Source organism: Gallus gallus, chromosome 2 (genome assembly GCF_016699485.2).
Source record: "Gallus gallus isolate bGalGal1 chromosome 2, bGalGal1.mat.broiler.GRCg7b, whole genome shotgun sequence".
Lineage (NCBI taxonomy): Eukaryota > Metazoa > Chordata > Aves > Galliformes > Phasianidae > Gallus > Gallus gallus.
The window spans coordinates 15,269,877-15,294,190 of NC_052533.1; the positions used below are offsets into that span (position 1 = coordinate 15,269,877).

Below are 24,314 nucleotides of genomic sequence, written 5' to 3' on the forward strand. Positions count from 1 at the left end.
GGACTTACAAACAGGTAAGTTATAATATGTCAAAATTTGAGGGAGGGAATAAGACATACTTCCTTTACTCAGAAACCAGATTTCAAAAGCTACAAAAGAAAGACTGAGTCTGTCATATACAATCCAGCTACAATGCTCAAGATTATAGTTAGGATGATAAATTGTACTAGAAATTTAAACCAAGAGCTGTTAGCATCCCCACTGCACAGGGGAAAAACATGTGATGTTGCATATGAGCATATGAGCATGTAGCTGCTCATAACTGATTTCAAAGTCATCAGCTTCTTCTCAAACATCAAGACCTATTTCCTTTATTTTCTTACTCACTTTTTAGCAAGTAATTGCTTATATACGTGCTTAGTGCTTAAGTTATTAGTTATACTGCACAAATTATTAAGTTAAATTGGGCTTAATTAAAAGAAAAATGCCATGATATAATTTGAGTTCCTCAACAAGTTTTAAATTTGACTTTCAGTTAGTATGAAAGTCTCTCCTGCATTCCAGTACTCTACGAAATTCCTGCACTGGAAGTACTTCCACTTTCTATGGGTATAGATTCACTCCAAATACCCTTCCTTTTTGAAGCCTGGATCACCGCATTTCAATTCCTGCTTCCCTTTCTCTCATTCCCTTTCAACTCCACCTGAGGCCTCCACCCCCCGGCTTGTCAGAATCAGTGTCCCTGTAGTACCAAACAACCTGGACAAAGAGTGGAAAGATGGGTATGGATCCAAGATCTCATTCACAATGCTTACCCACAATACTGAAACCTGGATTTTAAACCCACCTCAGACTGAGGAGAGAACATCAACATAGACATTCCACACTTGAGGTAAAAAAAAAATCCAAGTGAAAGCTAAAGTAAGCGGGAGGGAAACTTGCACTCCAAGTGTTCTTTTGTTTGTTTGTTTGTTTTGCCTTTGTAGAGATATTAAATGTAAGAAGTGGTTGGCTTCTAGCAGAGAAGAAAAATCAAAAGGTCTTGTTTCATTCTACTGCTTAAGAACGAAGTGCCACACAATTCCTAGCAGCTGTTACTTTCTGACAGCCTTAATTACAAGTTTTGAGTTTGATACTACATTGGAGAACCCTAAAAAAAATATAAAAGATCGACTGAAGTACCAACATGTAAACCCGGTGAGATTCTACTTCTCAGTTAAAATGAAAAAGCAAAAGAAAGAATAAAAAAAAAGGACTTCTGCACAGTTTCTCTAGGAAGTTCATAGCAGGCCTCCAACACTCTGGAAATAACTTCTGCTGCTAATTAGCTGAGAAATCTAAACTAGAAGAAATGCTGAAGAACTCAGATTTGACTGCCGGTAAGGATGTGAAGGTCAGCACACACACACACAGCCTGATCTTTCAGGCAAGCTTCTAAAAAAAGACACAACCTTTTCTAGTTTCAAACACCTTGGGAGACAAAAGGTTGATTTTATTGTGTTTGTAAAGGGACCTGGTTATTTGGCCAGGAGCTTTCATAACAAGAACTTACAACTAGAAATAACATGAAGGGACAAGAAGCATTACAAAGACTGAAGAGAAAAGAAGAAGTGGTTACAAAAACTTTATACATTTTTCAGTAACGTGACCAGCCCTCCCCACAAATGCACTGTCATTAGTCTGCTGCAGAAATATTACATACAACATCTTGCAATGCTAACGTGTTCCAGGTTAGTTCAGCAAAATTACAGGAATTCAAGATATATCAAGTAAGCAAGAATCTTATTACACTATTAAGTCTGAACAGAACCTGGATCAGTCATATGCATGTACTGGCAGACAAAAGCAAGGGAACATAGCAGAATGGGGCACTGTTAGTGCTTGTAAGTCTTTCACCCCATGATTTTGTGAGCCTCTGGGGGAGGGAGGGAGGTGAGGGTGGTTGTGACCACCCTAGTTTAAAAAGAAACAAAAAGAAACAAAAACAAACAAACAAACAAAAAAAGAACAGAAAATAAACCAACTGAAACCCAAACACCTAAGCAACTACCGGGACTAATAGCAAGACGTATTTAATGCAGTGAAGATTTCCTCACAGTTAGATTGAGTTCTTCTCTTAGCATTGGATCAGACCAATCACGTTTCTGTACAACCAGTGGTTAAAAAAAGAAATTAACTGCTTTAAGCAAGGAAAAAGTTCACCAATATAGCATTAATTCACATAAGCGGCTCCAGAGCTTCAAACCACACCACCATAGCAAGCAGTTCCAAGTATTTTTCACCCATGCTGAAGTTCTGTACACACAAAAACCAACTGAATGAAAGGCAAAGTTGGATGAGCAATGCAGTGGAGGCAAACCTTCAATGAGTCCTGGGTATTTGCTCATTTCTTGTCCAAAAGGACTCAGAATCTGTCATACAAAACCACTGAATGCCAGAGAGCCTTCAGAAGTACTTTAGTATGGGAGAGCTTCTCCACTATAAGAATACTAAACAAAATGACACAGTCAAATTGATTCCTTTTGGACAATATGGAAACACTGTTCTGCAACTGTAGTATTGTAGAAGTTTTCTATATGTGTTAAAATACATCTATAAGGACAGTTTTTGTACAATCACGTGAACTAAACACCTTGAGAAAATGATGTGGAAAAAAAAGTTCATGGCCAACCCTAACAGTGCCAGCTTTTGAAATTGTTAACCCTACAAAAACAGCAGTCTACATGTAACAGAGGAGTACATCTCTGTGTTCATAACCATCTAAACGTGCATAGTATAAAGGGGACAGAGTGTTTCTGCCAAATCAGAAATGAAAAATGTATGCTTGTAAAAGCATTTGTTCTTTTCAAGCAGCCTGAAAAGCCGTTTTCTTCTCTGCAATGGGAAAATCTTTCATGACAAAACCCTACATGCTAAAAAATCTGAAATACAGGCCATTTCTGTAAAAGCCCATTTTTCATTACTTTAATTTGGAATTATGTTATATTTGGAATTACACAGCCCTGTAACTCCCATTTCAGATCTCGACCATCCCAAAATGCATCCGAAGAGAACACAATACTGAGAATATTCAGATTCCTCTACAAACAGTCAGTCAATTTTACAGCTCTGATACACTGGTCTGTACCTGAGTCAATAGAGCACCTTGCTCATAAACAAGCTACATGCAGTATTACTGCAAAATAAGGATTCTAGTTAGAATCCAGAATGGCAGTCATTTGTAAATCTGCTTTTAACTGCTAATACATCAAACACAGATTAACTCTGAACCTAAGCACATTTTTACAAGCAGAAAATGCAAATGGTCTGTTAGAAGTATTAAAGAAAAGATCAACTATGTTACAAGGCCTGTAAAAGTATTAGAAGATGATAAGCTAAAACTGCCTGGCATTAGACAGCATAATTCTGCAGTCCCTTCATTGTCAACACCAACTTCTAAACAAATGCTAAGCAAATGACCCTAACGTCACATATGATTTCAGCTACTAAAATAAAGTCCCAAATGAAACTATTAAATAAATTAAAAAATTGAAAAAGAATTAAAACCGAGAGCATAACATCCACTGTAATCTCTTCACCTGTTGAAAATTTCATTACTTCAGCTCTTCGTTTAAGATCACTGTTCCAAAACAAAGCAAAAACACCACTGAAGAGAGAAAAGCCTTTTGACTTCAAGAGCTCTTAAGAAAACTTCTAAAAGAAAAATCCATCAATTCACTTTGTTGTAACAATATGAAACGTACAGCGGGCTTTCTGAAAACAACAGCAAACAAAACCAATAAGCAATGATTAGATAAAGCCTACATACACTGACACCAAAACAAGTTGCTAAACCACAAGGCCAAGAGCTAAAGCTGTCCAAAAAAAAAACATGAAAACAAACTAGATGGCAAAGAAAAACCAGTTAAGCTTGGAGCTTAACTTACAGCTGCATGGAGAGCTTAGTAAGTGGTTATACAGTAGAATGGAACATTTTTGAAGACAACCATAATTAGGAAAGGACTTTCTGTTTATAATTACTCTGCTGGACTGTGACCCGTGACCACATCTTTTAGCCTAAAAGGAGACAAGTCTGAGACATAAGGCAGTACTCCCTATGACAAGAAGCAATACGACATAGGTGATCCTTGCTGGTTTCACAAAGGGGTAGCTGAAAGGAAGTAACTGGAAGCCACTGCTTGTCCCTGAGAAGTCATCTCAAGTCAGAGCTGAAACATCCCACTGGGTATTCCAAAGCAATACGTATTCTTAAACAAAAAGGACAAGTAATCCTTTCAGAAAACTATGGCACATTAATTGTGGCAGCTGCACCACAGAGTTCTCCAATGACAGCCTAGGGAAACGCTTCTATTCTCAAAGTTTGAGGCAGTAAATTAAAACGCTGCTGAATCTTGCTGTCATTAATCATGGCCCCTTCATGACAATACTGCGCTGCTCCTCAGCAAATAGGACCCAGTGTATCTCATACTGAGATGTGTTTTCAGCCTACAATGTTTCAGATGAAAACCAGTTTATCAGACCAGGGTTAATGCACAGGTGACGACCCTGTCTCAGAGGCCTATGCAGCTCCACAGCCATGTTCCCATCTGTGCCTGCAACACTCTTCCTTCCCTTCTCTGCTACTGCTGAGCTGTCCAGGCTCAGTGTTGCCGGGGGAAAAAGGGAGATGAGAAAATGGATTTTCTGCACACCACCTTCCCTCACAGTCCTCTGCCTGACAACCCACAGGCTGGTATTCTCTAAACATCAAGTAGCTTTACAAGACTGTTGTAGGTAGCTGCTTCTTATCCTGTCATACATATGAAAAGATTTATTTCAAAGGTTTTTATTATTTAAATGACATGGAAATTTCCCACTTAGGGCTGACTGCATAATTTCCAAATTATTAATGTGACCCCCTTGAGTATTCCAATTAGTTTTTCCTATTAAGTTTTGTTTTGAGCAGTATAACAAAATGCACTTGAAATCCCCTGAATTCAGCACTTCATCCTTACTCACTCAGCACACTGCAAGCTGGCGTTCCATCTCTGCTCAGTTAGCAACAGTCACACATGCTTTCAGTGGGCTCTCCATGGGGGGGGAAAATAGCATTACAAAACGTTCAGAAAACCAACGCCTTATTGCCCCATAAAGCTCACTGCTGCTCTATTAATCTAACAACTCGCAGAACAGCTCACCAAACTACTTGATTTAATGCTAATGACTAAGAATCGTAACACATTCACCTGAAGTACTTCTGTGTACAGTCCAATGAATGTTTTCCACCAAGTTCTCTGTGCAGTGCAAGTCACATTGAGCTTTCTAATTCAATTTCATCTATGAAGGACATTAAGCTATAGCAAGATACGTACATATTTTAAAAAGATGCATTTTGAAAATGTTTGGACAAATGCAACAACAGCAACAACAGTAACTGGGCTCTCAATTGTGCTCTAAGCCTCTGAAATACAAAATAAGTCCAACCTGTACTCTACTCATGTTGGATCACCCCAGTCTCAGAGCAGCTTTTGTATTTTTAGCTCTATTCCCAAAATGAATGTAATAGCAATGCTCAGCAAACAAGTATGAAACAGTGAAAGAAACCTCTAACAGTCTCACTAATGTAATTTTTTGCAACCACTGTACAAACTGAGCAATAAACTTAGAACTGCAAAACCCAGCCAAAGAAGATGCAATGATATCAGGAGCCACGTTAGTAACTGACCACTGAAGTCTAGGAAGCGTTACAAGTACAAAACAATGGGTGAAGAAAGGAGAAGGAAGAAGCCCAGCTACCACTGACCAACTACTTCAGCCTGGCAGCGTCAGCAGCACAACTCACACTACCCTGCACTGGTCATCCTGCTGAATTCTGTTGGAGAGTTTTCACAGTACTACGGCATTAGAAACAGAAGTGCTACTTCAGGGGACTTGGAGGAAAGGTGTGAGAAGTACCCTACAGACAGACACGCAGTTAAGATATGGACAGTACATTTCATTCAATAAGTGAATAAGAAACACGAAAATATGTGATGTGCCCTACAGATAAAGCAGCCAAAAAGTAGGAAAAGCAACCCCACACTTTACCTGCATAGAGCACTCACAGTGAGCACAAACAGAAGCAGCAGATTCTGACTGGAACATTCAAATCAAAGGGTAGAGGTCAAATAGTTCCCCAGGAACTCTCCACTACTGCCAGCCATGAGGGCAGAGGACTACTGCTAACAGCTGAGCTAGAGTTCAGCCAGGGATTTTATTCAATCTCCTTGTGGGACTACAACATACCCCTGCAGCAAAAGAGATTGAGCTGAAAGAAGCATTGTTGGGTTTTGGTGATTTTGTTTTATTTTTCATAACTACTACTGCATTTTAAAAAATAAACACTATTAACAAAACTATTAAAACAGTGGTACATATATGGCATATGCCATATGGCATATGGCCACCGGCAACACAATGACAAAAAGCAAGAATTAATTTAGGCAAGATACTGCATGTATTATTCAGTCATTTGGACCAAACTCCTTTAGTAAGCAATGCTAAAAGACAGCTTTACCTCTTAGAGAGGGATGGCACAGCTAGTGAATGGGGAGAACAACAACAACAACAAAAGGAAAAGAAAAAAAATATCTAAGGCTGTTTCCTTTACTACCATAAAAACAAACCTCCCTAACTGTTCTCCTATTCTACAGAGACAATTTAAGGAGCTTGTTTCAACTGTTACAGGATGAGATTTTCTTCATTTTGTGCATCACCAACAAAACAGCATACCTACAACACCACAGGTTCACAGCCACATCTGGGAGAATGAGTAACAGCAGAAAGCTATACAGAACCATTGCAGTGTGCAACAATTTACTCCCTATGTTTAAATACACAAAGTGCTACAGATATTACACTGGTCAAAGTTCATGTTCAAACATCAAATACAAGTCTTAATAAATACAAAGCAAGAAAAAGGCAAGATAACTGAGTGTACCCTATTAACAACTTTTTATCATAATACAAATTAGAGTTTTTCTGTTTCTGAAGGAGGACATTCAAGCAAAACATCAAAATTCACATAGAACTTTTTGAAGCCTAACTTTCTTCTACTCTAATTCAACTGCTTACTAACTTTAAAACTGCAACTCACCCTGCCTGAAGTTCCCAAAGTGCTGTATCTGCTCACACTTTAGTGTCACAAAGCAGTTACATCAACTACGCATCATTATGGAATCTATCCATTTCATTCCTATAAGCTTAAACAGCCCCTATATAGGAATACAGAAATTACATCATTATTGATAAAGAAGCATTTAAGGTAACATGGATTCTGAGGTAAAATTCATAGTGTCAAGACTGCCCCCCAGTCATCTCTACTGTACGTACCCAACTGTATGTGCTATGTTCTCAAAACAATGTCACACGTAAGAAATTCCAGAACTACCTGACAATATTTCTAGCACTTCTCACAATGGAAAATCCCTTCAGTTTCAGCAAGACTCAGTTGCTCAGTTTAACTTGAAGCAACTAATAAAGGTATGCAGTAAACAGGAAAAGAATACCTAGTTTGAAGTCCAACCAGACACCAAACAGGAATGGAATATGCAAGAACGGAGTAACAAAGGGTTTCTTTAAGAACATTTTGAAGATAGTAATGGAAAGAGAGAGGTTATGCTTAATATTAGTAAAAAATATTCTCAGAGAGTGGTGAGGCATTGGCACAGGCTGCTGAGGGAGGTGGTGAAGTCACCACCACTGGAGGTGTTTAAAAAGTACGTAGATGAGGCACTGAGGGACATGGTTTAGTGGGCATGGCAGTGGTGGGCTGATGGCTAAACTGGATGATCTCAGCGTTCTTTTCCAATCTTAATTATTCTGTGAATCTAAGGAGAGAATATTTCACATGGACATTCTGCACTTGTCATTGTCAGTGTTTAGAAGAGCGTATCAAACTGCACTCAAAACAGAGGCTTAGCAGCTAATTTCTTGGTGTTCTGTACAAGTACCACATGAAAACCAGCACACCATTCTTCCTGCTTTACAGTGTTGAATAGAAAAGGGCTCGCCTCTGTTACTCTGTATTTACCATCAACACTCACATTCCAGATAATGTGAAAACTGCTCAAGGTCTCATGAAAAACAGGAAAATTCTTCACGTACACTTTTCTTACATTGCTAGAAATGTTACCGTTGGGAATCTTTGGATAGCCAGGAGAATTTCCAACCGCACTAAAAGCTGGAATTCTTTAATAAAGAAAACTAGAAGGCAAGAAAACAAATGCAGAGTGGAAGACCAATGTCAGACCTGAGTCTCAATGTGCTTTTCAGGACTGTATTACTCTTTCTTAACTAGACATACTCGCAAACTTCAATATCTTTCCAAAATGAATCCAGTGTCACAACAGTTCAGTAATACGTTCTGTTAAAACCAGGATTTTTATTAAAAAATACTTTTTTCCTCTCCCCAAGGATCTGAAACACCTTTTTCAAACAAAACGTTACTCATTTCAATGATCTCAGCAATATCAAAGTATCACTTCTCCATCCTCACAATCTTCTTCAGCTCTTCTTCCCTAACAATAAATTAAATCCAATTAATATGTAGATTTTTTTAAGGTCACAGACAATGCATGAAGTCCTGATCTTTGTTCGATGCTTCTGTAAGTTTGCGGTACACAGAAATACAAACTTTCAGCAACCTTCGAGCAGCTGTTAAATACATACAAATTTGCTATCTTTCTGTAAGAATGGCACTTTCAGTTTGACACTGGCATTCCATCCCGTAAGAGTAGTTCTTAAAATATAATGGTCCAAAATGACTTTCAAACAGTGTAGCTACATCTTTGCTAAGAACTCAAAAAATGGTAAACATCCAAAACAACGAGGCAAGAAAAAAAAACTTGAATATATTACTAAAGGATGATCTGAAATAACAATTTGCAGAATAAGCCAGTAAACAGCAAATGCTACAATATCCATTTAAAATTATTTAAGAAGAAGTAAGCTCATCAAAATGCTAACTGGGCTCTAAGCATGCACAACCAACATGGCAAGTACATTTAAGTTCTGGAAGTAACACTGAACCAGCACAGCAAATGAAATACATGGTTTTAAATACCACAAGGAATTTCATTAGACGTACCTTTTCTCTCTGTCTTCTGTGAAGGGATGGAAGATGCAGATGTAGGCAGTTTTGATAAAGTAGATGCTCCATTAGCATCAAAGGATTTCTTTGGCTGGTGATCAGATTGTAGAGAAAATGGACTAGGAGGAACAGTGCTTGGGGTAGCAGTTGGATGAACCACTGGTTTGATGGGATGCTGTACTGGAGTAGAACTACTGTGAGTCTCTGCCCTTGGCAGTCTGTAGTCTCTGTCATTGTGCCTGCTTGTTTGAGACAAAATATTCTGTGGGAGCATACTACTGGCGTCACTGGAATGCTTGTCTTCCACTTTTTTCAAGATTCCCCAAGTAATGTTGCAATAAGAAAAAAAGAAGATTAAATTAGAAGATTCTCTAAGATTACAGTGACTATGATCAATACAGCTGCACATCAATAACTAGAGCTGACCAAACTTCTTATGATTAAGAAAACCCTCAAGCAGATCAGCATCAAAAAAGGCAAAATTCAATTTTACTCACTGACAAAACGCATTTTCTCTGACCTTTGCTTGATTTACAGTTCCAGTTAAGCACTGTGTTTTGATGAAAGGTTGCTTTATAATGAGTGTTACAGTCAAAGTTAACTTTTGAAGTCTCCTAAAAAATCTAAATCAAAATCTTTTATTTCCACTTACATTTAGCATGAAGAGATAATCTGTGCCCTCTTTCTTTTGTTCATTAAAAATCCTGAGCACCATGTGTAATTAAGTAGTTTCAGATTCTCCCCTTCAAAGAATTCTACGTCAAGTCACCCGAATACTGCCTCAAAGAATTCACTTTCAGTTGGATGAATTCCGAAGACCATATACGAAATGAGTGACTAGTTTGCATCTGTCACGTGCTAATGGACGTTAAAGTACACTGCACAGAGAATACATCAAGCAAATACCGAGCTTTTCTTTTCTTGATTTTCACATGTCACAAAACAAGCGGTTACTGAAACATGCAACTATGCTGTCTTTTCATGGCATACAGTTTGTTCTAGCATGGCAGTATGTTTTAGCATATACAGAAAAGCATTCCTTTACACGTGTCTGCTTCGCCAAGTCCCACAGAAGGGGAAGAAAAACACAGTTTGGAAAAATATAGTTTGGTTTCTACTTTTAATCCATCTCGAGATTTATGCTACAAAATCATTAAAACTATATCAGCACACAGAAGGAATCTCACATGTTTCTAGGAATTGTTTGTACATTTCCTAGAAAATTTTGGCAAGGATTAAAGCTATATTCTCAGGAAAAAAAAAATTCCAAGCCAATTCATGGTCTGGGACGTGCTTTGCTAATAGTATTGGCATGGTAAAAATAGCCTTTCAGTAAAGTAGATAAGTTTCTGAAAAACCCTGATACCATTATCTATTACATTAGTTTGTATTTTTCAGATGTGAAATCAAGTTTTTAGGTTTTTTTTCTTCTTTTCTATTTTCATGCTCAGAATATAACACTGACAAGTGTCAGTAAGTGCAACACTCCAACTGTACCATTAGTTGTGCAAGTTGTTGCAATAACTACCTACAGAGAACTCAATCAGGCAGTAAAAGCTGCAAGAAAGAGTACCACAAAAAGCATTAAGAAACTGTTGTTCTAGCAAACAAAAGTTATTTTAAGGAACAACATTTGGGATAGCTGTCTGCATCATCAGTTTGGCTTTGTTTATATGAAGAGAGGAGAAAAACAGCTTAGGAAATGTGTTTATCTTTTAATTTTTTAAGTTTGGAAAAGAGCAATGCAAACAAGGCAAGAATACACTGCTGTAAAAACACAAGACCACATACTTCCACTGGCAAACCCACTGGCAGCTGTCGCCTGCATCACCTCTCTTCTGTAATCTCTATCTTTTGGAAAACTGTTAACTGACATTTTGCTTGCTTCTTTTTGTCTCTGCTCTCTGAAGAAAAAAAACAAAACAATGCAAGTTAAATAAGAATTTACACCACCTAACAATACTTTCTACAGGATAGGATAAATAAGATGAATCATTCTAATAGATCATTGCTACAGATGAAGCTGGCAAGCTCCAAGTGTTGCTTTCTTACACCAACAACTGTCCAAGCCCTCACCATACCAGACCAGTTCAGCTGACTAATACAGCAAAGAAAACACACATTTCCCCTCCCCCTGTTCTGGGATCACCCAGGGATACAATAGGTGTTAGAGGTCATGTATGGGTGGTGGAAGCACAAACTTGGACCACAATCTTATACAGAAGTACTAGATAAACTCAACCACTCTATAAATTACATTAATACTTTTCTTTATAAGTTGAAAACAGACACACATACACACACACACACACACAAATATATATATATACCTTTCCAGCCACTCTTTTGGTTTTTCCCACTGTGAAACTTCTGTTCTGCAGTTGTAGTAGTACTTTTTGCCTGAAGAGCTGATGTGTTCAGACCAATCATCCGCAGAATCGTAAGCCTTTAAAATACAAACAGTGTTGGACAAAAGACTACCCCAGAGTTTTAATACACGCACTGAAAACTATGTCATGTTCTCATATGCATCCATATCACTGCTTTCCATTTAGATCACATTTAAATGCCTTTTCCATTGTTGGTAAGCATTAAGATGTGACCACTATACTCCTGCTGCATTCTACAGTAGTTTCTCCTGTTTTATTCTCACCAACCCTGAAAAAATAAAAGAAACTAACAGTATACTTATGGGGATACAGTAATATCAATATTGCTAACATTAGTTCTCTGCAACTTGAAATTCCTCAAAAATCATTGCAATTATATTTTCAATCTTTTTTATATGCTTTGCAAATTTACCTACTCTGCTTTCAGTGCAGTCTTTGAACAACCACCACTCTAACCACTAAAACTCATACAATAAGGTGATTAAAAACTCACTACAGTGCATTTGAAATAAACCTAGGCAAGAAAATATGATTTTACCAATAAAGTTCAAGATAAGAATTTATATATCTACATTACTAAACAATCTCACATTTTAAATTCAAAACACATAACTCAAACCTCTAATGATTATCAATTAGAACAGTTCTACAATGTTTAACAACTGCAGCTTGGATGTGCAGAGTGTTTATAAAACAAAAACTTATGTTGGAGAACACAATAAAAGAGGAAGTACACGTCTCCCATTTCAGATAATGCTGAAAATACTGTATATATATGAATGGAGTGATACAGAGATAAATACCAATCACAAATACTCACTCCATCAGAAGTTTTGCTTGGATTATTGCTGGGATTAGAAGAATGTGAATTTGAACTATGAAGAGCACTGTGGTTATGTGAATTTTCTTGTGGAGAGTAACTGGTCCCTAAAAGGAGAAGAAAAGGAAAATAGAAACAATTTACTACATATGTTTTCAAAGAAATTACACGCACAAATTCTAAAGAGGCAAAAAGCAGGGAGGGCATATCATCCACCTGTATCACAACATCAATCAAATGTAAAGGGTTTCAGGAGACACATACACGTATTTCTTCAGTTGCATATAAGGTAAAGCTTCCTTTGACTCTCCAGTTACAATAATGTAGCTTGCACTATTCTTACTCCCAAACCTCATCCCACAAACAAAATACGTAGCCTTTACCATTATTTTATTAGTATGCTGACAGAGTCCTAACGTGTTAATTCAGAAATTAGAAACCATTTTATCCTAAACATTAAGTCAGAAAGTTTAAAAGGGTTTCTCATTAGCCCATAGCATTTGATACACAAAATCAGTTTCTCAAGTTCACTGAAGCAACGCTGTTTTCTTCACCCTTGAATTTCTTTGTAACTATTGTAACTGTCCTAGGTAACTATTTTTATTTATGAAAATAGAATGAACCAGTTTTCCTGCAGCACAGACTCTGCAGCACAGCATATTAAAAGCAGCATTTCCAGAGGTTCACACGGTTCTGGCCCCCAAACAACTGCTTCCTGAGGTCACCTGGTTTTCTTCCTCGTAACACTTGAACTCAAAGGAATAGTTGAGAAATGAGAAAAGAAATTCAGAGAAATTCAGCACTTTTTACATCTACATTTGTGTCTACACTCAAATCACCAATTCAACATCAAATTTCCAGTTAAATAAGCCCTCCCATTTGCTCTCTGTTAACTTCGTATAGATGCCCAGCTCTTACAGACTCCTATTCCTTGAAAAGTTTTGAACAAGTAAAAATGTCTTCAATTTTTCCATTCTTCCCATTTTTTCCCCCACCATGCTAAGAAAAATCATTTTCTTACAGATTTCAAGGAGAAACTAAATACTCAAAATACATCAGCACTGGCCCTATCTTACTCTCCCTCCCAACTACATAACTACTACTACAACAGGAACTACTACCTTCACATACTGTATCGTAATCTAAATTTGAAATCAGAGGGCTCTGCAAATACCAAAAACTGAATCTTATGCGTAACCACATCAAAATATCAGGATCCTGATATCAGACTAATAGGTGGGAGTGAACTGAGACATTAAAATAAGATTTTCTACGACTTTGAGAGTTCATAAGCACAAAATGACTGATTACAGTGTATCAGACACAGTACAGGAGAGATTATAATACAAATAACAATTTTTGATCCTTTTAACTATGCAAGTGTTGACAAAATTACTACGAAATTCTCGACCTGCTCCCCACACAGGATAGAAAAGCAGTCAGTCACAGAAGCAAAGAAATACGCCATGACCAACGTGGTTCCTACCCTACGAAGAATAAAGACAGATTTGCACACACCAGTTATTGACTACCAGAATCATCAGCAGTTCTAAACCTCTTCCAGCACTATTTTGGCTAACAGGTATGTCACTCACTTTAAAAAGCACGGGCCAAGAAAAGGAAAAAGGACATCTTCTCCACAAGTACAGCCTTCCAAAAGCAAGAATTAGGCCCACACCAATACCACCTCGAGCACTCAAGGCAAGCAGAATGAAACTTACCATTGGGAGGGTAACTTAAGCTTTGCAGTGCAATACTCCTATCACATGCTTGCTTGCAATGTATGTGAATAACAGTAAAATCTGAGCTTGTTTTGAATGATGTTACTTCATGTTACGCAGGTTAGAAAACACCAGAATTTATACTTTATCGTACATTTATAAAAACAGACACACTAATTGCCTTAACTGCTGTAAGAAAAATAGAATCATTACAAGACTCTGCTCTGCCCTCAGCCATATCAACCCAAGTTCAGTCTGGAGGAGGATCAGGTGGGACCTCATCTCTCTTTACGATGCCCTGAAAGGAGGCTGTGGCAAAATTGGCGTCGATCTCTTCTCTCATGTAAACTAGCAACAGGACTAGAGGGAATGGCCTCAAGTTGTGCCAGGGGAGATTCATATTTGATATTAGTAACAATTTATTCTCCAAAAGTGGTTGTGCACTGGAATGGGCTGCACAGGGAGGTCATTGTGTCATCATCCCTGGAGATATTCAAGAAACATTTAGATATTGTATTAAAGGACAGTGTTTAGTGGGGGAATACTGGTGGTAGGTGAGTGGTTGGACTGCATGATCTTGGAGGTCTTTTCCAACTTTGGTGATTCCATGACTCTATGCTTAACCTTTTTCACAGACTTGTTACAGAATGAGGCAGTGGTTAAATATTTCTTAATAAATTATTCTGTTAATAGTCTTTATTTATTATTCCCCTCACAAATTCTACTGAGATAAAGCTGCTAAATGTCTCTGTGTATTTCTGTAGGCTGCCTACCACAGACACACGAGTTAAATTCTACTATGAGGTAAAACAACCGTCTCCCTTTTTATAGCGAAAAAAAACAACAACAAAACTGAGATGCACCAGATGGTTTTTTAGAACAGTTTGATATCATTCACTTCAAAATTTCAGAAAACATCCACAGTTAATTTACTGTAATCCTGTACCATGGATGCAGTTACTTTACACTTCATTCAGCACAGTCAAGATGTTGTCTGTGACTTTGTAAATACAATTGTGGTCTAAATACACTGCCACATTGAATAATCCAGTACGCATTTTCCCAACATGAGTAAGATGGCAACATACGCATTAGACCACTAAAATCTCTTAAAGCCTGTTCTATCCATCCCCTAACCAGATCCCTCAAGCTCACTGAACAGACATCCAGCCCCCCTCCATCTCACAGCTCCGCAGTTCCCTTTGCACCTCCCACTGTTCCCGAGGCTGTTCCCAGTCCTGGCAGTGAGTCACAAAGCCCCTCAGCAGTACCTGAGCTGCTGTGGCACTCACACTGCCTACAGCGGCCCCAGCACTGCTCCGCAGCAGCTTCTTCAGAAGGGCCCATCGTGGCTACTCCATCATGACCCCACACCTCGGGTCACCAGGACATGCTGCTTGGGCCTTAGGAACAGCCAAGCATAATTCCATACCTGATGGTGTCCAGAGCTATTACAGAGCACAGTTACAGGCGCAAGTTTTCTCCTCAGACCTCCATTTATTTTTATGGTTAATACTGCTCTACATCTGGATCAGTGTCAGAATTTAAAGGGAATGAGCATAAAGGGAGCTGCCAAAACCATGTTTGCTGTTAGGAAACTTCCAAGAGCGAAGCAAATGACACTCTGAAGAACAAGAGCTTTAGGCAATTCATACAAATTAATGGCTTAAAGATCCACCAAATTAACCACAGACCAAAACCTTGTAACCTCAGTACAAAAAGGTACACACTGATAAAGAATTCTCAAGGAATTCTGACAGCCCAGCCCAGCAAGCACTGCTAGCTCAGAATTCCACAGAAAAACAGCTCAGGAGCTTCCAAAGTCTACTGTGTGAAAATGGTTGGCCAAGAGCAGTCACCATGTGGAAGCCTACTTCAAATAAGAAGGGAGGTTCCTCTTACTGATATACCAGCTATACCCTTAGCAATGCCTAATCCCAGTACATTGTATATGGCTGTCTGCTGCAAGTACACGCATGGCAAGTTGTTCCTGAGAACCAAATCACAAAGGTGGGATAGCTGAGATTACTTGATAGCCCAGAAAGAGGCCTGCTAAGGTAGACAGCGCTCTACCACCCCTTGAGATACTCCCTTGTAACATTTCTTACTGTTTTTATCTATTTGTTGCATTAAAAAAGAAGAAGGATCAAGACACTTGTGTTTTTAAAATACCTGTTAGCACACCCTAGGATTTAACAATACTTACAGAGCTTCCTATGGAAACGTCTACAGCACCATCACTGTGACTTTTCTCAGCTCACTCATTATTTTGGAAGCAGTTAAATCCAGACAGGTTAAGGTTAAATTATCATCATTTTCTTCAAGCCTTTCAAACAAAAAAATATCACATCTTCCTCACTCATGCATGAAAATCAGCACAAGTACACAAAGCATGGCTCTGGGAACCAATTCAAAAAACAGGCTGTGACTTAATGCTTACTACAGATTGGAAAATTCAGCTATGCCAAGATTCACTTGCACAATTTTTATTAAGTGCTCTCCAGACCTAAATTACTGAAGCGAATACAGTGTGAGCTGCAATGAGGTTTCAGCACCATGCTGGACTTGGAAAGCAGACACAGTATAGGGTGAAGAAAGAATATCACATCCCACAGTATACCTTCAACTTTGTCAGTAATTTTCACATTTAACCAATGTTTCCCCTAACATCAGTTCAACCCAGGAAAATTAAGAAACAACAACACTTTGAATTAAGGATTATACTGCTCTAATAAAGCAACTTATTTTTTCTCCCTCCCCCCACCATCTTTCATAACAAACTGATAGTTTCCAAAAAAACTCATACTAGCAACTACAACACCTATTCATAACCACCTTCAACATCCAAGATTTTGGCCAGGCACAAAGAACAAGCTGTCAGCAGTTGCAACAGCATACTATTGTATGGTACTGGACTATACATTTCCTCACTTCATGCAGTCTCTGAGATACTTATTTGGTTAATACCATAACTCTTACTGTAACCATAATAAAAAGTATCAGTGTAGATAATACAAACAAAAGTTTACGCATGCTTACCAGAAAGCACTAAAAATGCTCCCTAGCAAAAACCAGTGCTGCAGCTGAACCTCAAGGCCAGTCCCTTCCCTTCACTGGTGACAGGGATTCAGGAAGGGATCTGAGAGTCTTCTGTGCTTAGAAACCAAGCATTTGGAAAGAAATACGGGGCAGCAGAAGAGCAAGGAACTTCATTCAACTTACTTATACTCACATAGAGCTCAGTGACTCTCCTTTCCATCTCTCAGCTAATATGTATTTGGATGTGTTAAGCTAGAGACGCTACTAGAATTTGAACTTCCTCAACAGCACAGACATTAATTATTTGTTATCAGAAAAAAAAATAACAGCATGACAGTCAGTGGTAGTGACATTGTATGGAGATAACTCAGAATTGTTTAAGCACCAAAACCAGCCTTATTTAAGTACACCTGAACTAAGATGTCTGAAGTGTATTTCAGCCCCCATCTTTGTTAGTTTGATGGAGGTCTTTGTGCAAAACACTCACTGAAGTTTTCCATATGGGAGGGAATAAAAGTAACATAATGGGAACACAACACCCAAGTCTCAGCAGTAACTGAACAGCTGATCACAGCCATTTTTATTTGCTGCATGTAAAAGTAAGACAAAACCTTTTTTTTTTTCAGTGCATTTTTATGTGGCCTGCTGTATTGAAATAAAATATGGCTGTCTTCCACAAGTGATTAAAATTATAAAAAAAAACCCTGCATTTTTCTAGCAGAGCAGCAGCCTCAGAGAATATACCAACTGGGCACTAACACCTTCCAGAAAATCATAACACAAACTAAGCTGAAGGCACAGTGCTCTGCCAAAAGAAAATGTGAGCCTGATCACTCTGCAGTCCAATAAATACTCATTGTACCCTTCAAACTGAAAGTTTTATGCTATGAGCAAAACAACATACAAAGCCTCATTCCCGCTCCTACCCCATCTCCTTATCTGGAACAGCGAAGCCTGTGCTGCTCTGTAATGTCTGCTTCTCAGGACATTCTTCCCGTTGGAAGGAAGTTCTCATCTTTTTCTCCAGGTTGCCCTTTAACACAAGCTTTCATGGAAACCAGTCTAAGACACCTCTATGAATGGAGTTGTATAGACAAGTGGGACAAATTACTAAAAAGGATGAAAAGGATTCTACAAACAAAGTTCTTTTTCAGAAAAAACAGGTTAAAATATGGCTTTATTTCTAAAATGGTAGAAAGAAATCAATACCTCCAAAAGGAAGAGAGGGGAGTACTAAACCACTGAAGGCCAACAACTTACACTGTTTTACTACTGAAACTCAAACGTAACTAAGTTTCCTGAAACTGAAAGTCAAAGAACTTCAAGATATTATTAAAATCAAACATTAGCTTCTAATTTTTTTATGCATGACATAATGAGTTTGCTATTTTCTGTTTACATTTGCATTCTTAATTAGATAGATCCATCTAATTTTATTTCAGACACTGAAGTTCAATTTTAGGCTGAAGAGTACAATCTGCTCTCGAAAGAAAACCAGTTACTGCCTCATCGAAAATGAAAGTGAAGGTAATAATACAAGGACTCAAATTCAGACTTCTCAGAAGTAATTCAGTGACTCTAGAAGCTAAGAGGTGAACTGTTTTCCTAGAGCTGCACCTCAGTCTGAACAGACCAAACAATTCAGGTACTTCTCACAGGCAGAAGAGAGATAAATCAACCATTCAGTTCCAGTTTGTTTTCCTTGTTGTAATTATTTTGTTGTTTTCCTCCTCCCCTCAGCCCCCAACTCATCCACAGTGAACAGTGAGAAGCCAGTTTTTGACCCGGACACAACTTCAGAAATGATCGGGCCTAATGAACAAAGTTCAGTGAACGCAGTGAGCTCCTGAAAGACCCCACATCCCAGAGCTGCTCTTTGCAAAATTGACTAAGGGGACAAACATGCATTTCCACTGCACTCCTGAAAAGCATAAATGGATATTGAGAAAGGGGAAGACTGGAAGATTTGTAGCTCTACTACAAACATACTGTTAGACAAGTCATCTCACCACAGCCTTTTTTTCTACCTTTGTCTCTTGAATTACATGTTAGTTCACATGTAGAACTCAGGTGCTCTACCAAAAATTAGGGGTTCCAACCGCCATTGAATAGGGAGGAGAAGATAAACAAAATTACAGGTAGTCTTCAACAGGTCCTCTCACAACAATAAATGACTGACTATACAGAGCAAAGAAACAGGAATATAGAACGTGAGCAAGCAAGGAAAGAGAATAACTGGAAAAGGCAATTGCATAATATGGCATTTCCATTTCCCAGAGGTGATGGTATTTTTTTAGGCTCATACACAACGCTGAATTCTGAATACTGTACACAACAGATGCTCAAGTCTCCTGGCAAGTAAGTTATACATATTTCAATGATTTCTCTCTTTGCCCAACTTTGAGTTAATACATGTAATACCTGATAACGCTTCACCAAGGTGAAATTCCTAACAACTCCAAATTCAAACTGCTTCACGTAACAGTTTAGCTCCTTTAAAAAATAAAAAGAGCTAGACATCCAGTTATCCGAGGCCATGCAGATATGTCCCCACAGGTGGCCCTGCCTTGGCTAACACTGTCACCCACCCGGATCACAGCTGAATTCACCACTGTAATGAGGGTGAGTAAATTTACATAAGCACTGTCACAGAAATGTAGTGCACTTCTAGGGTAATGTGAAGCCAACGCAGAAGACTCTCTCACTTGCAGATCCTGACCAGCTTTCTTCTTTACAGAAAACCCTAATAGAAGCAGTTTTCCTGATAGCACAGCCACCAAAACAAGAATAGGCAAAAGATCATACAAAGGATTTTAAAGTCATCTGTAAAAATATACATAGATATTATTCATTTCTGAAGATCAGTAAGCAATAACATTTGAGTGAATGTGCTTGTTTCTCTTAAAATAAGGCAACATCCAACCACCTTCTGAACTTTTTTGGTTAGATCACCTTGAAAAGATCCAAAAGTTTCTGAAGGAGACACAACAGAAGAACTTGAAAACTGCAAGTTGAATTTAAAGAAAATCAAGAAATCTAAGTGGATACCAAACTCCCCATATTTCCATTTATTTTTCCCTCCCTTTGGATTTGGGGCAATTATTAATATAGACAGCTGCTAGCAACATCATCAGTACTAACACTAAACTACCTTGAGGTCAAAAAAGCAGTTTAAGCCGTTTTACCCACAGAAAGTATGAGAAGGGACTGTGAACTTCAGTAACTCAGATACCCACTCCCTCTGACTCTTGACACCAGAAGATCCCAGTACAGCACCATTGATGACAGTACATTTAAGTCTTTTTAATTCTGCTCCACTTATTAAAATATCACATTTGTATTACTTAGAGAACAACATTCCCCTACAAAGAAATTAGATGTACTTGAGAATAAAGCAAAACCATGTTTTTGTTCTTGACTACAGCTCAGTAAACTTTTCTACCTCTAATACAGTAAAAGACAGCACAAAAGAGAGGTTCTGCTGTCATCAAGCAAATACTTCATACAGGAAGAGGTTTTAATAATTACATGCAAAACAAGAGAAGTGCTAAACTGACAGCCAGAGCTCTCACCACAATCTAATGATGACAATACCTCAACTCCAACGTGGATCAACACAGCATAAGGACAATAGACTCAATTTCCCCCTTCCAAGGCCCTGCCATGAAACCCAAGTAAACAGCCCTCCCACGAACAAGGTGCTGAAATACAGTCCCAAGAGATTCAAGTTTGGTAACACAAGTCTGACAGCACCTTGGCCATGTGCTATCCGATGTCAGGGAACAACATTTTCACAATCCTGATAGAGTCAGTAAACAGAAGACACCGATCCATGTCTTCACTAACATGCAAGGGAAGCTGACATAACTGAGGAAGTTAGATTCCATGTCACTTGGGATAATCTCATTAAAAACATTAATCCATTTGAGGTTTTAAGGTGCAGACACATGACCCACGAAGATTACACAGAAAACAAACACCACATTTTTCATACTAGTAAGAAAGATAACAGTAAAGAAGAAAAAAAAAGCATCACTTAATTCAAGTTGGTGCACAAAACCTACATTTTTAAACCTTCACTCTAAAAAGGCAAAATTTCTGATTGTCCATGATGCTTTCAGGAGTCATCATAAGTACCACTTCTCAACACTGAGTGCACTGCTGCAACGTTAAAGCTATTAAGCATTTCCACTCTGAAAAAAAGAGGGTCAGTTGAGCAGACAGTGACACTTCAATGCTCAAATCCATTCAAAAAATAAAAATAAATCCATGTATATTTTGCCAAAGCAACTTTTGCCAAAAAGCAACTTTTCTAAAGCAAGTCATCAAAATATTTTAAGTTTGTAAGCTCTTGTTCACCCTTATTTCTTATGGTTAACACATTGCTAGCATTATTCTGAAAGAAGAAAGCAAAGTAGGCCCACTTTCAGAAAAATCAGCATGCACGTATACTTATTTTCTTGTATCCTACCATAAAACTGCATTACCCATGCTTACTGGCACACAGACTCTGATCACACAGAGCTTGCTACACTTACGCTCCTCTCTAGCACAAGCCTCAGATATTTTAGTTCAGAGATGATCAGATCACTTAAAATTGTCAAAATACTCTTTGGGACAGAAAAATACACAAAGAGAACTGGCTCCAAAAAAACATAAGAACACAGAAACAGCAGCTACACAGAAACTAATCTGTGAAATCCAAGTAAAATCTAGTTCAATATATACTGTATTAAAAAGAATAACATATGCACACAGTACAGTTACATTCAGTATTCAATTATAACAAGGATCCACCTAAAAATGTTTTTTACACATTTATTTATGTATGTATATATTTATGTATATATACACACACACACACATTTTATATACATAAGCTTTGTGCTTCCAGTACGATGGATTCATAGCCATAGTGTCAGGCTGGATGTTTGCACAGCTTAATAAAGGCACGTGCAATAGCTGCCTAAAATATGAAGCACATTACATCACAATTCTTTCACCTTCTAATTAAATAACTCTTAAGTATATACTTAAAACTCAACTAAGCTTTCCTAGAATCTCTTTACTAGCAGAACAGACCGCTCCACAAAAGCTCAAGTTATGTTCACAAACTGAAAATGCATTTTAGGATTATCTGATTGCCCAAGTGTCTCATTTAATTCCCCAGCCAAGTAAACACTCCAAAGGATTACAGAAAGCTCGCAGTCGTAAGTTTAGACAGTATTTTGCCAGAAAGATGCACTTGACACTGCTTGAATCTGAAAAAGATCAAATTATTTCTCACATCAAATCAGGTAAATACAGTATTCTTTCAGAAGAAATTAGAGGATTAGAAAATTACACGTGTTAACCTGTCAGCAGCAGGCATCTGAGCGAGCAAAGTGCTGAACGAGGAGGGATCCACACACCCACTGATGTTACTCAAGGGTGACACCTGACATGAAATCACCCACCATCCAGAGGAACATAAACACGCGGAATAAACAGAGTAGGAAGAAATGAGGCAGGGTGCATTACCTCATCTGGATAGAAGTGATCATGCAAACGTGCACTGCTTTTTTTAATGAAGGCAAGGAAAACAGCAAAACCACCACATTTTTCCTTTTTCATTTGCGAGTGAGCAGCTATGTTTGAAATACAAGTGAGATGAGTAAGGCAGATCACAGACTTCCTTTCTCTGCTTTTGCTACTGATAGAGATATGAATAATTGATAACTGCTACTCTGACAAACTCAGTAACAAACCCAGTGAGAGGAGTGGAAAAGACCTGCTGCTTGTGAAGGACATAAAACACAACAGTATTTAATATAGGAAACCAAGGGAAAGCAACCCATCTGTGTAACTGGGACACAGCTGTAAATACTATTTCTTAAAAATAGTCTGAAAAAGACTGACGTGCCCCGTGTTTTCCAAGGTGCATCAGCTTTCTACAATAATATCACCTTCCACAAAAATATGCTCTTTAAGTCCTACTTGAGACACTGAGCTTCTTAAAGCAACAGACATAACAGGTTTGAAAAAGGTGAAAGTGGGATTTTTTGTAAAGGGTTATTACCTATGTTGAGATCGCTTCCATAGTAACGGAACACACTCACTGCCCACTAAACCTAATATTAACACACCCATTACTACGGATATTTTTTCCTCAAGCCATGTTTTCCTTTAGCAAAAAGGCTGATCCTCAGATTCCTGCAGTAAGCAGATTAAAGCACACAGGAGCCCAAACCGAAATCACTGAAATCACAAATCCTTACGTACAGTTACAGAATAAACATAAAGCTCTCACTTCATAAACACAGGCCAGAAACGGTTCCTTTTCTTACTTAAAAATCACTTTTTAGGCCAACATCTGTATGTAGTATCTAATTGTGCTTTGCTCCTGCAGAAGTTCACCAGCATGTTCAGTTTCCACAAGCTTTCCTTTGGTAGGCAGCTTCTCTGCCAGAAGAGCCGTATGGAAATACACCAGCGCCAGCTCTGACAGAAGAGCTGTTCTCTTCACTGAGAAATAGGAAATCCAAGGTGCTACTTTACTTCAGCAATGGTCAAACCTGTTTTGTTTAAAAAACAAGAGGAGCTCGATAGCACTGGGGACTAAAACAGACATACAAAGATGATACATTTTCTCCTTCTTGAATCACCAACGTGATTCTACCTTCGCCATTCAGGATCCATCACGTAGGAACCTCTACTGAGTGAGCTCACACACATCTAGCAGTCAGTGTGCCTGCAAGCTCTGTTTTTTCCCTGGTAAACAAGGCAGCGTTTTGGGTTTTGGTCACCCGCCCATGAGGAGGCACAGACGAGTCTTTTCTGTCTGCACTTCTGGCAGCTCCCCCAACGGGCTGAAGTTAGGAACACATTAAGGAATTTGAGGTTATCAAACGAAGTGGACTCACACCGATTTTATGGCAGGAGTTTCCTGAGGCACAAAAATCACCTGCCTCGATTCAAACATTACCTACCTAAAAGCACACAAAGGTATGGACTGATCAAACACTAACAGCTGCAATGTAAAGATCAGAATACTGCCGTTCCTTATTGTCATCTAACACATACTAATTAAGAAAAGGGGCAAAAAACATCTCAATTATTAATTAAAAAAAAATTACGAGAAATTTCTTCAAAATTCCTTTGCATTTTTTGCAATAACCTGTACTAATTTAACCATGACCAGGTTTTTTTTTTTTAATTTAAAATATTAGTAAAATCAATGCAAAAAGGATGTTCAATGTTGCCTTGTTTAATATTTAAAGAAAACTGATGAATCTTAAGGCAAACAGAAGTAGCCT

The 24,314-nt window shown here is 38.3% G+C and overlaps 1 protein-coding gene across 4 annotated transcripts in view; it reads right to left on the reverse strand.

The window, feature by feature from the left end:
- Positions 1–24,314, reverse strand: part of WAC (WW domain containing adaptor with coiled-coil) — a 57,590-nt gene that overhangs the window by 20,909 nt on the left and 12,367 nt on the right. For all 4 annotated transcript variants that reach the window (XM_015282078.4, XM_046932135.1, XM_015282077.4 and 1 more), the window contains exons 4-7: positions 12,260–12,366; positions 11,380–11,495; positions 10,841–10,953; positions 9,047–9,355 (exon numbers count right to left, since the gene is read on the reverse strand). In XM_015282078.4, the coding sequence (XP_015137564.2) occupies positions 9,047–9,355; positions 10,841–10,953; positions 11,380–11,495; positions 12,260–12,366 (645 nt within the window). The remainder of the gene's footprint in view (positions 1–9,046; positions 9,356–10,840; positions 10,954–11,379; positions 11,496–12,259; positions 12,367–24,314) is intronic.